Source organism: Heloderma suspectum, chromosome 2, assembly GCF_057233095.1.
Source record: "Heloderma suspectum isolate Gila_16-S chromosome 2, 16-S_ref, whole genome shotgun sequence".
In the NCBI taxonomy this organism is placed as follows: domain Eukaryota; kingdom Metazoa; phylum Chordata; class Lepidosauria; order Squamata; family Helodermatidae; genus Heloderma; species Heloderma suspectum.
Window position 1 is genome coordinate 158,760,288 of NC_139459.1, and position 13,030 is coordinate 158,773,317.

A 13,030-nucleotide genomic window follows, 5' to 3' on the forward strand; every position below is an offset into this window, starting at 1 on the left:
GTCTACAGCATTCCCACAGTCTACAAGGGAGGTTACTTGATCAAAAAATGAGATCAGATTTGTCTGGCAGGACTTGTTTTTGACAAATCCATGTTGGCTTCGAGTAATCACGGCATTGTTGTCAAGGTGCTTCCAGATGGATTCCTTTATCATCTGCTCCAGAATTTTCCCAGGGATTGATGTCAGACTGACTGGTCTGTAGTTCCCAGGTTCCTCCTTCTTACCCTTTTTGAAGATAGGGACAACGTTAGCCCTCCTCCAGTCATCTGGCACTTCCCCCGTCCTCCATGATTTCTCAAAGAGAATAGACAGCGGTTCTGAGAGTTCTTCTGCCAGTTCCTTGATTACTGTAGGATGCAGTTCATCTTGCCCTGGAGATTTGAACTCATTCAAAGTAATTAGGTGTTCCTTGACCATATGCCTATCCATCTCAAGCTGCAATCCTGCCCCTTCAGCCTGTACTTCGCCTTTGCCAGGGGGGTCATAGACCCTCTTTTGGGAGAAGACTGAGCCAGAGTAGGAATTGAGCACCTCTGCCTTTTCTTTGTCATCTGTTATCGTTTTGCCATCCTTATTTAATAGCTGAACCACCGTTTCTTTCCTCTGCCTTTTACTATGCACGTAGCTGAAGAAAGCCTTTTTGTTGTTTTTAGCATCCCTTGCTAACCTCAGCTCATTCTCAGCTTTAGCCTTCCTGACGCCATCCCTGCAATTCTGTGCTATCTACCTGTACTCTTCCTTTGTTACTTGGCCTTCTTTCCACTTCCTATATGTCCTTTTTTGTTTTCAGGTCATCCCTAAGCTTTTTGTGAAGCCACACTGGCTTCTTCTGTTGTCTTCCACCTTTTCTTCTTGTTGGAATTGTTTGTGATTGTGCCTTGAGAATTTCCTTTTTTAAAAGCTCCCACCCATCTTGGACTCCTTTTCTCGCTAGCATCGCTTGCAATGGGACCTTCCTGATCATTGTTCTGAGTTTATGAAAATCAGCTTTCCTAAAATCCAGGGTACGCGTTTGACTACACTCGGCTTTTGCTTCCCTTAGAACCAAGAACTCAAGTACAACATGGTCGCTTTCCCCCAGAGTTCCTGTAACTGCTACTTTATCCACTAAGTCATCCCTGTTGGTTAGGATCATGTCAAGGATAGCCGATCCTCTAGTTCCTTCCTCTACTTTCTGTAGGAGGAAGTTATCCGCCACACTGCTCCGCGCAGCAAGGAGTCTCCCACTACTACCACTCTTCTCTTCTTGTTGTTGTAGGCCTGGGTTTCCTCGCCTGTTTGACTGACCTTCAGCCTCTTGCTCACTCTCATGCAGGTTCCCCTGTGATTCTTCCTCTGCAGGCTGTCCTCGTCTCATCTGCAAGTACCTGGAATCAGTTCCACAGCTCCACTGCTGCAGAGTGGCGTCTAGTTCTTCTTCTCCTGTCACCCTTTTCCAAGGAGTGTCCTCTACTCCTTTTTTCTTCACCTCAGCATTTCCCACTGCCTCATCTTGCTGTTGCTCTTCAAGCTTCTGGTCTTCCCTTTGCTGCTGTAGTTCCCCCATTCTGTCCAAGAACACTTTGTGTTCTCTTATTCCCCGGAGGGTCGACAGTCGCCGCTCCAGCCCAGTTACTTTTTCTTCCAGCAGCGTGATCAACTTGCACTTGTTGCAGGTGTAGGCCATGTTGTTCTCAGGCAAGAAAGCAAACACTGCACACATCTTGCAGGTCACCACCACTGGACAGTCCTGTCCTTCCATTGCCTCTTTTCCCTTTTTGTGTCTAGCTTTGTGATTGTTCTATACTAGCCTGTGCCTGCTCCTCTACTCAGTAGAGGTTAAAAGCAGAGTCCCACTGGTGTGAAAGTGTGTGTTACAAGACAAATAAATGGAAAAAAGTTAGTTAAAAAATAAAAAAATGAAAAAAAAAATGTTAGGGGCCTCCCCCTTGACCTCCCCTGGCCAACTCCTGTTTGCTCCCCCTGGTCGCTCGCTCTGGTCCCTCACTCTCTGGGAGCTTGCCTGCTTCTGTAGTCCCTGGACCAGCTGGAGCAGCTTGCTCTGCTCTGCTCAGCTGGGAGGTGGGAAACAGACTGAAGCTTCCCCCCACTCAGCTGCTGGGAGTAGTCAGGCCACACCCCTCCAATTCAGTTGGAGCTCTCAGAAGCTCCTGGTGAGCTCACAGCCAATCAGAAGGATAAAGGGCAGCCCCCTGGGCTTCCTGCAGCCCACTTACCTCTTAGCCTCTGTCTCCTTTGTCTCTTCAACCACTGCAACTCCCCTGGCCAACTCCTGTTCGCTCCCCCTGTTCGCTCGCTCTCTGGGAGCTTGCCTGCTTCTGTAGTCCCTGGACCAGCTGGAGCAGCTTGCTCTGCTCTGCTCAGCTGGGAGGCGGGAAACAGACTGAAGCTTCCCGCCCAGTCAGCTGCTGGGAGTACTCAGGCCACACCCCTCCAATTCAGTTGGAGGTGCTGTTGCTACTCCCATAATGGAGCTACTTTAGTGTGGAGGAGGCTGGTCGTGCTGCTGCTTGCTACTACTTCTTTGCCTTACAAGGCAGGCACTCCTGAAGCACTGGTTAAACTCGAGGGCATTCCACCACTCCTGCATTTAATTTACTGACCTCCTATCCTGTCCTGAGCCCTGGGGTGGGGGTTGGAAACTGAAAGTAGAGATAAATGGGGCAGGTGCAGCACGAGCAGCTGCTGTTGCTGCTCTCAGAATGACATCATGACTAGAATCCGGGAAGGGGGCTGTTGCACCCCCTTGCTCCAATGAGTGGATGCCCATGTCCAATACCAATACTACATCCAGGCACTGGTTCAGAATGCCTAATGCCTCACCTAGATTTGATATTAAAAGGAAAGATAGAGCTGGGTGTCATCCCAATATGAACATTCACAGCCAATGTTGCCACCTAGCGGCAATAAAATAGAAAAACAGCAAGATATGAAAATAGGTGCTAATAATCATGTACTAATAGCAGCAAAATTAGTACAAAAAATATAAACCCTTCAATTAAGGCGCAATTGTGCTTGCCATCTGCAGGTTAAGCATTTGTATTATAAATAATGTACTTTTAAAATAACCTGCTGCCTGATTGAGGGCACCTTTTAAATAAAAAATTAATTTAACCACTAGATTAAACCTTGCAGCCTAATGCAAATACTGAAAATAAATAAAATAAAGCTTCCAGTCCTGAGTCAGATCATTGGTTTATCTAGGGCAGTACTGCCTACTCTCACTGGCAGTAGTTCTGCAAGGTCTCCAAAAAGAAACATTTCCCAGAAAGTGAACCCAGGACCTTTTCATGTAAATCATGTGTTCTACCACTGAGCCATGGTAGTACCAGCTGAAGCAAAGCAGAAATTGCTTCTGGATAAACTCTTAAGGAAGACAATGATAAGCCCTTCTTGAGAAGAAATAAAACAAACTGTAAAACATGGTGCAATGGGCACTGAACTTTATCAAACCCATGAAGGTTTGCAAAGGTACAGAAAGATGTCCATTAACTGGCATAGGAGCTCCTTGTAGCGGACTTATGTGCTGCATCAAGGATGAGTGGAACTGCCTCTGGAACAGTCTCAAGAGGGTCAGTCACTGGATTTTCCATGCTGTCAGGTGGAGTGTGTGCAGATCCAGATTATAGATTCTGCCCCAGTCCCATGTAAGGAGGTTTGGGATGGAGGGAAAATTAACATACTCCCTGAGGAATCGATGAAGGAGGAGTGCAAACTAGGGTTGTCTCAGCCACCACTGGATGCGGATGCAGTTCAACCCACTTGCTCTGATTTTCACAACCCTGGTGAGGAGAGAGAATGATGTAAAGAGGTACAGAAACAAACCCATCCAGTGGTACACAAATGCATCCCCCAACGATCCTGAGTCCACCCCTGCCCTGCTTCAGAAATGTCAGCATTTGCTCTTCTCTGCTTGAGTGAATAGATCCACAGTATGCCCAGATTGCCTCACCTGTAGATCGGACACTGCAGATGGGGCCACCATTCACTCATGAGGCATGAAGTAATTCCTGCTGAGGTTGTCTGCTACATGCTACCCTCCTGCTACATGTACTTCTCAACAGCCAAGAGTTCCAAGGTGGAGAGCAGCCTCTGACTCAGTCCACTTGCCCTGAACCCTTAAGGGCCTTTCCTCTAGTACTGACCATGGAGAAACTCTATTCAGTTGATGGAAATTGCTTCAGGACGCTCTGAAGAGAGTAACATTTTCAGATCCAATGGCTGCAACCAAGTGGTACGAGTGTCTGTAGGGCATAACCTACTAGATAATGTGGTGAGTGGCTCCCCCCACAATTAGGTTCCCCCCTCCTGAATATTTGTTTTGTCGGCTTACACCTCCCTTTTGTGAGTGAGTGAGTAGGTGGGTGGGTGAGTGAGTTTGCAACAAGGAGTGCTTCTATTCAGGGTTCTAAATACTCCATTCCGTTCCCCTTCCTCCCTGGTTTTCTTTACCAACAACAGCCAGTCAGCGTTCCATGCCCACTAAGCATGCTCAGTCCTTATTGGCCTGTCCCCCCCACCCATTTTGGTACTTTTTGGTGGTGGACGCATGCGGCCAATCCCAGCTACATTACATCTTCATTGCTGTCTATGGGCAATTCTCAGTTCTCCCTGGGGAAATTTAATTTTTTTTTTTAGCATGAGCCCTGAAGTGAGGTGGTTCTTTCTAACCTTTATATATCTATCTGCTTTCTCCCCCTTTTTAGCGACCCCGTTCCACCCTCCCCAAGTTGTCAGTTCCCCCCCTCAGTCTCTTAACATTCCTTGCTACTTATGGGGCTATCCCCCCCGCTTTAGTGTTTTTTCATTCAACATTTCTTTGAGCATCTCCAAACCTCAAGCTTATCCTGAGTCTGCTGATACCTCTCTCTTGAGCATGGGTAGTGCAGTTTTGGCTACATATGCATGAGCATGAGAGAGCTTGAATTGGTATTAGAAGGAATTATGATAATTAATGAACAGATGGTCAGTTTAGAATTTCCAAGTGGCCCCTTGAAGGAAAAAAAAAGACTTTTGGATCAGTGTCAATATCAGTAACATACAGAGGATTTTTTTACAGCAACATGCAAATTGCAGGTTGTATGCTCCTCCTGCCCAGCCCCTGCTATTCTGCTGCTGTACTGCTGAATTTGGCAGTGCCAACCCACCCACCACCACATCTGTTTGCCATCAAAATTTGGTGGTAAGCCACTACAGAGCTTTATCACTTTAAATCTTGGAACACCTTTAATGTGAGGGGTTTCTGAAGGATTTTGCCCTTCCAGCCCTGTTTCCCTTAATTTCAGAGAGACATGTCAATACTTCTTCTAGCAGAAAAAAAATCTGTTGGTCCCTCCACTGGTATCAGAAGCTTTGGTTCCAGGAGCTCCTGCTCTGACTCCATCATCCTGCCCCCACTCTTTGATGAAACACTATTTGTTATTACCTATCAGCAAACATGCCTTTCCTTTTCTGTTTGACTGTAGGCAGTTTGGTGATTCTTTGCAACTGGAGGAACTGAGTGCCTGGGTGAGGAACCAAGCCTCGTTTGGTGACTGGAGCAATTTGGGGAGGAGGTATATGCCGTGGATGGTGGGGACAAACAAGGTGGAGTCACAAGGGTGGTGAGGTTCCCCCTGCCATTTGGGAATCAGAAAGCTGGCTGGGTTCACTGTGGGAGGCAGATCAGTGATCCTGGCCTACAGTGAAAGCCTGAGTGGGGGAAGTTGTGGAGAGCAAGGTTATCCTGAGTGGGAGCTAGGAGGTGGTGTATAGTGGATTAGTTCATTCCTTTGATTGGTAGGGGTGAGATGTTCTCATCATTATCAGCCCTACTCTACTGGCCTTAATTTACCACCACTGGCTGTTAGGAGAGTATCTGGGCCTGCTTGTATTTATCTATAGGCTTGTATTAGAGGGAACAGACTTGCACCTACTAGTTAGTGTGTGAGGAAGTGTTTCTGAGCCAGGATGTGACTGCTACGGAGATGGAAATATAAGGATGGTCATGGGTAGGGGACTGTCCAGTATGATCAGGAGAGGATCACATAAAAGTGGCGGAAAAGCTAGATGACTAGGTGCTATCGCCCACATAGTCCTGTTCTGCAGGTTCCTGGTGGCCTGAATTTGATAATGGATGAGGGAGTTGACCTGGTGTGGATTACTGAGACCTGGGTGGATGAGCTGAGCAGTGTAGACCTGATGCAGCTTTGTCCACCTGGGTACCAGGTGCACCAGGTAAGGCTGGAGGGTGGGGTGGGAGGAGTCACTGTGATCCACAGAAACTCCATCTTACTCACCAGGAAACCCCTCCACCCTGGGATGGACTATAATGGCCTGTACTTTGTGTTGGGCCAAAGAGACATATTGGTGATGCTACTGGTGCACTGTCCATTGCTGCCCAATGGCCTCCCTAACTGAGTTGGCTGAGGCAGTCTGATGTAGTTCTGGAGAACTGCAGGACCTTGGTCATGGGGAACTTCCATTTCCATGCTGAGGCTGATTTAACTGGACCAGCTTAGGACTTCATGACCTCCATGACCATGGGGCTGTCTCAGTTTGTCATTGGCCTGACACATAAGACAGGACACACCCTCAATCTGCCATTTCTCTCATAGCATGACAGGGGTGGACTGGATATTGGGGTGGGTGTGCGGAAATCACCCCATTGTCATAATTTCTGTGAACTGCCCAGAGAGCTTCAGCTATTGGGTGGTATAGAAATGAAATAAATAAATAGTCAGACCACTTCCTGGTGAAGTTTGGTCTTACGGTGTCAGTCCCTCCCTGCAGAGATGGGAGACCCATTAAGATTGAGGGGACATGGCTCAGTGGTAGAACACGTGCTTTGCATGCAGAAGGTCCCAGGCTTAATCCCGGACATCCCCATGTAGGGCTGGAAAAATTCCTGCCTGAAACCCTGGAGGGCTGCTGCCAGTGTCAACAATACACGACAAGATGGACCAATGGTCTGATGCAGTATAAGGCAGCTTCCTATGTTCCTAAGATGATTTACCCCTGCAGACCTATAGAATCCAAAAGATTCTTGAATGCTCTTTGAGATTTCCCACTAGCCAGAGCCAGATTCTGTTGAGGCCCTTGTCCCGCTATGGATGGCAAGGCGTGATGGGCCATTGACACAATCGCTCCTGAGCACTCTCTCCGGCACTGTACATTTTGGATGGGTAAATTTTGGATCAGACAATTAAATGGGCTGGAAGAAGGCTGGAGCGCAGGTGTAAGACTCATTATGAAGCTGAATGAACATGCATGAAAGCATATAATCATGCCTACTGTGTTGTGGTGAAGGTGGCAAAGACGACTTACTTTGCCACTTCCATTTTGTCCTCGAATACCCATACAGCTGAGCTCCTCCGAGTTGTTCAGGGGTTGCTTTCATCTACCCTAGTGAATTCAGTGCTGTAGCCATTGGAGGCCCACTGTGATGAGTTTGCCAAACATTTCAAGGATAAAATCACTCGCCTTCACGCCAACTTGAACGCCACAACTTGTTGAGGTGTCCAGTACAATGACTTGTCCTGTGTTGTGGGATCAGTGTCAGCATTTGACGCCTGAGGTGGACAAGATGCTTCCATCTGTATGACCCACCACATGCTCTGTCCTTGCCCATCACGGCTTCTTTGAGCCAGCCATGGGAGACTGACTGGCTGGATCAGAGGAGTGGTGAACTCATCATTATGTGATGGTGTGGTTCCCACTGCCTTGAAGGAGGTGGCAACACAACCACTCCTGAAAAATCCCTCCCCTGAGCCAGAGGTTTAGATGAGGCCTAACCAGTGCTGAGTAGAGGGGAACTACTACTTCACGTGATTTGGAAGCTATACTTCTATTAATGCAGCCCAAAATAGCATTTGCCTTTAAAGTTTCAGTGGTAGTTTTGTTATTGTCAAAACACATTTCTACTTTTCAGGGCACTTTCAGTTGCCCCTTTAAAATGTAATATATATATTTTATCTAAGCCCTTGACACTAGAAGTGTATAAAATCACCCAAAGGCTGATTTAAGGCTACAGAGCTCTGTGCAATCCCTGAGTTAGTTTACAGAGGAAGTTTCTACGCCTTGGGAACAAAGCAGCTCTGCATTCCCTGAAATGGTCTGGAATCTCCCTAACCTAACAAAGGGTGCAAACCTATGCATGTTTAGCCAAAAAAAAAGTCCAACAACTCCCAGGATTCCCCAGCCAGCTAAACTTTAGGGCAAGGCCTTTTACATAATGAGTGGTAACAGCTCTGTTCTATCTCCACCATCAACCTTGCCTACATGAACTGGCAAAAGGCTTACAGAAAGCATTTATTTATTTATAAATAGTTTATTATATATTTTAATCCACCCAATAGCAAGAGTTCTCTGGGCAGATTATATAAAAGAAAAAATGAAATATAAAAAAAGCAACAAACAACACAGGGGGAAAATATAAAACAGCCAGAAAACCTAACAGTATAAAATGCATGGGAGAAAAGGTCTTCCCATGGTGATAAATAGGTAAGAGTTTAGGCACAAGCTGAGCCTCTTTGGGGATGTCATTCCATAAACAGGGTGCTACAACTGAAAAAGGCTCTCTTGTAACCATCCACCTGACTCCTTCAACAGGGTCACCCAGGGGACCTCCGAGGATGATCTAAGGGTCCAAGCAGGTACTCCACCTAAGTTTTAAGTCCACCAAGTTCTAGAATTGATCCCTTATACTAAGGCTTTGGTGCTTCCCTAAGCTATACCCTGCAGGCTAGCTCAGTGGCTAACTGGTTAGAGTACGTATTAAGGCCTTTCTGTTTACGAGAGCCTTAATTGTTCATATTATTGTGGATTTTTAAAAATAACTCACACATCACATTGAGCACAGCTTTACAAACTCAATTACCAAATTTTAAATAAATTAGGGTGCAACCCTATGCATGTTGAGACAGAAAACTGTCCTACTACTCCCAGCATGGTTAGTTGGGGAATGCTAGATGCGATAGGACTTTTCTCTGTCTAAACATGCTTAGAAATCTCCATGTTCAAATGCCATATCCCTCCTATGTATGTGATGCTGGAAACACACAGGGGCAGGCTCTTGCCACCTTGTAGGCGTCCCAGAGGCATCTGGTTGGCCACTGTTGGGAAACAATGCTGCACAGTACATTTGATCCAGCAGGACTCCCACATTCAGAGGCAGCACACCCCTTTAGAGCAGCTGCTGGGGGCAAACATGAGTGGACTGCTACTTTTATGGCCTATCCCACAGCTTCTAGAGGTATCAGTCTAGGCACTGCAGAAAAATGGATTCTGGACTGGAAGGATCTTTGGTCTGATCCAGCAAGGCTTTTAGTGCTCGTGTAAAGAATTAGGCCATAATCATAGCTAATATTCAGAGGCGGTGTCCCCCTGAACACAAGATGCTGGGGAAAGCCAGCTGGGAAGGCCTTCAGGCCCTGCACCTACGCTCCCGCCAGCATCTGCTTGGCCACCATTAGAAGCAGAGCGCTCAGCTACATGGACCACGCCGAGTCTGCGCCTCTTCCTCATTCGCATCTGGGAGGGGCTACCTGGGTTACTACCGCCCGGAGGAAGCCGCGGCTGCGACTTGCAGCCTATCTCAAGGGCGACACCAGTACCTCACCTACAAGAGAACCCCCCTCCACCCGCACCGGAGCCGGCGGTGAGGCAAGGAAGGGGGAGAGGCCAAAATACGCGGGAGCGCCCCTCCCGTCATGGCACGTGATGCACGTTCCTCCAATAAAAATAAGCGTTACAGGCGAGATTCGGGAACCTCGGGGGTCGGAAAAAAAGCTGGCTAGTGCACCCGGGCCGCTCTAGCACGGCCGTCCAATCATAACATCACGCTTTAGGTGCGAAGAACCAATCAGAATGAAACCAAACCCACCCGGCACTCGCTCTCCCCGCTCCCCGACGTGCCCATCAGGCGAGACGAGGCAAACGAAGCCGGGTGGAGGAGCGCCCGCTTAAATTCCACCCGATTTTGCATCAGCCGCTCCTCGAGTCCGTCTCGCTCTTGTGAAAATCATCCGTTTGTACCATTGGCTCCGCCTTGGCGACGATTAAGGAGCAGAGGCTTTCTATTGGATCCCAGAAGGGAAGGGATGCACGGTTCGGTTTTCATAGCTCTTCTGTGATTGGCTGCAAGCGAAGCGTGGACATTTTCCTTTCGCCATCGGCGATTGGTCCCGATGTAGGGCCAGGAGGGAGGGTTTTCCCTGACACCCCTCTTTGATTGGCCCCCGACTCCATTCGGATCTAGCTAGGTTCGGACGGCCGGTTTGGCATTCACAGAGGGCGCGTAGCAAGGTTGCGTAAGCGTTAGTTCGGCTGGATTTTTTCGGAGGAATGGGGCGTTCGGTTCAGCATTCTCAAAATGGTACTTAGAGGGGCGGCGTAAATGCGGCTAAGGTTTTTTTTGACGTAGCAGTCCAAAGAGTAAGAAAACTGCGGCCGTCGTAGAAGCAACAGCAAATAGGGAGGAACTGCAACGGCCCCACCGCGCATAGCGGACAAAGAAACTCGGTCGAAGAGGCGGCGGAGGCGGGGCCAAACACAACCCGCCGCCGCAAACGCCGCAGCCGGCCGAGCCGGGAGGAGCTGCCGCCTGCAGCAGCGCCATGGGCCGCCCCGCCGTCCTCGTCGTCTGCCAGCCGCACTGCAGCGCCCTCCGCCTGAGCCACCCCTCCAGATGCCAGCCGCTCGCCGTGCGGGCGCTATGAGGAGAGACAGCAGGCCGGCCTCGTCGCCCCGTTGAGAGAGAGACGGAGGGAGGAAGGAGCCCGTTCGTCAGGCCGCCGCCCCCGCGCCCTTCCGCCCCCCCGCCTCCTCTCCCCTCCTCACAAGGCCCCGCCGGTTTTGCTGCCGCTGGTGTCAGATAGTTTTCGCAAGCGGCCGCCTCATCCGCCGCCGCCGTCTTCTGGGCCCGTGTTCCTCCGCTGGGGAAATAGTCCGCCTTTTCACTTCTGGCTCCCCAGTGGTGCCCCCCCGGGTGAAAAAAAGACCCCCTGCGCCTCGTCTTCTCATGTGACTGGCTCTCTTAACAAGGAGCGAAAAGAAAGGAGCAGCATCAAGGAGCAGCCCGACACTTGCTTTTCTTTCCGCCGCTTCCCCGCCTCGCATCGGGAAGGGGCAGGGGGTGGGTGACTGGATTGTGCAGTGTTGGGCGGAGGCGGCCGCAGGCCCCGGCGCCGCCGCCGCTGATGGAAAGGAAGAGGATGGTGGCTCTTTTTCGATAAAGTGAAGTGAAAGGAGGGCTGGGGAGAGACTCTGAGTTGCAGGGGCGCCCCCTCGTAAGTTGGGGGGCTGGATCTTTACACTCTGCCTTCTCTGTCGCCACCTGAGAGGAAGAAACAGCGAAGAAAAGGAAGAGACGCGAGGGAGGAGGAGAGAGTCGATCCGGCATTAGGAGAAAAAGCGAGAAACCATGTCAGGGCGGCCGAGAACCACCTCCTTTGCAGAAAGCTGCAAACCAGTGCAGCAGCCTTCAGCATTTGGCAGCATGAAAGTTAGCAGTGAGTATTGATTTACACCCCCATCCCTTTCATATGGTCTTCTTGATTAACTATCGGATCTCTAGGGATGTCGGTGATTCTTTTCTCTCTTTTTTTTGCTCCCTTGTACTGTCTAAGAAATGTGAGAAGCCTTGTGTGAGACAGCTTCCTGCTCTCCCCTCCCATAGGCCCACCCAATGCCTTCCATTTAGGATAAAAAAAGAAGCTTTTATTCTTAGCGTTTTGTCTTGAAAGTATACTTTGGCCTATGTTGGTCCTTATGCAGCAGCCTACATTTAAGAGATACTACATTTTTCTCATACAGAAAGATGAGTTAAATGCCTACAGTTGCATATTCTGCTAGGGGTGTGTGTGTGTGTTTATTATACGTGCTTTGCTGTGCAAAGGCTTCTGTCAGGAATGTCTCTGGAATGGTGTGTATCTGCTTTATTCTCACAGGCTTTCATAATAATAACAAATTATGAAGTAATTTGGCAATAATTGAATATATGCTTGTTCTTTCAAGTTCTACTTAATATGCAGTGAATACAAAAAAAAAATCCATATGGTACTGTGCATCGTTTAGGGATTGTGTTCATGTTGTTCATCAAAAATATAACAAATGTTCACATGTTTGCGTTTAGGGATGGAATGCATCCCAAAGATGAGGCCTGTGGTTCCTTTTGATTCTAGACAACAATGTTGCAAACACCTGAAAAATGACTGACTTCATTATGCATATAAATACTGGGTGAACTATCAACTTTCAAACTGTATACATTTATGTAGAGTTTAAACTGGCTATTTCAGTGTTCCTGAAAATCCCCCCCCCCTTGCAGTCTGCAAACCCCTTGCATGGAATTTTGTTTGATCAGGCAATAAAGGGCCTGATATGGGCTTGTATTAAAGATTATTGTTGCCTGTCAGAAATGTGACAGTATTTTCACCCATTTCGTTTATGAATTATCTTTCACTTCAGTGTAAGGGTTGAGAATGTTTGACTGCAGGAGGCTTGCAGAACCTGTGATCCTCCAAGCCAAGCACAGCTCACCAGCCTGCCAAGTGTATGGCAGTCCGCCTGTCTTGAAGTACCATGCAACAAGCACAACATGTTTATCAAGCTGTTTGGGTTCATGGGTCACAAGTTATGCAGGCCTGAATTACAGGTTCAAGTTTTACACTGTCCTAATAGAACGTCTAGATCGTATTCCACATTTTCATATGCATTGTTGAGTGGGGAAGATAATAAAATACTGATGTTGTTACAAAGTATGTTGAATTTTCAGAAATATTGTATACAGTTCCAATTATTTGTATGGGATAAGAGCATAGAGGAGTTACAGCACACACCTCAAATCTCTCAGCACCATAACAACATAATATTAAGGATTAAAGTGTTCATTGATAAGTTTATGAGTGGCTCTTTGATTAGTTGTGACTTTAACTATCACTGTCTTAATTGAAGTGGTTGCAGTATTAAAAGCAACAGGGTAAAACTACACATTACTAGACAAAGATGGAGTTCCCAACCTCATATTTGCTTCATGAGGTTAATAGGTCAG

General features: G+C 48.0%; 2 protein-coding genes across 4 annotated transcripts in view; one reads left to right on the top strand and one right to left on the bottom strand.

Moving 5' to 3' along the window:
- Positions 1–701: 701 nt before the first annotated feature.
- On the bottom strand, positions 702–10,012 carry LOC146352995 (uncharacterized). The gene is made up of 2 exons (XM_084835392.1): positions 9,863–10,012; positions 702–3,782 (listed from the first exon to the last, which is right to left on the bottom strand). Exon 2 carries the CDS (start codon positions 1,739–1,741, stop codon positions 767–769), a length of 975 nt encoding a protein of 324 aa, XP_084691518.1. The 5' UTR covers positions 1,742–3,782; positions 9,863–10,012; the 3' UTR covers positions 702–766.
- A 249-nt stretch (positions 10,013–10,261) lies between these two features.
- Positions 10,262–13,030, top strand: part of GSK3B (glycogen synthase kinase 3 beta) — a 247,018-nt gene continuing 244,249 nt past the window's right edge. For all 3 annotated transcript variants that reach the window (XM_084835390.1, XM_084835391.1, XM_084835389.1), the window contains exon 1: positions 10,262–11,489. In XM_084835390.1, coding sequence (XP_084691516.1) covers positions 11,402–11,489 — 88 coding nt within the window. In that variant the 5' untranslated portion in view covers positions 10,262–11,401. The remainder of the gene's footprint in view (positions 11,490–13,030) is intronic.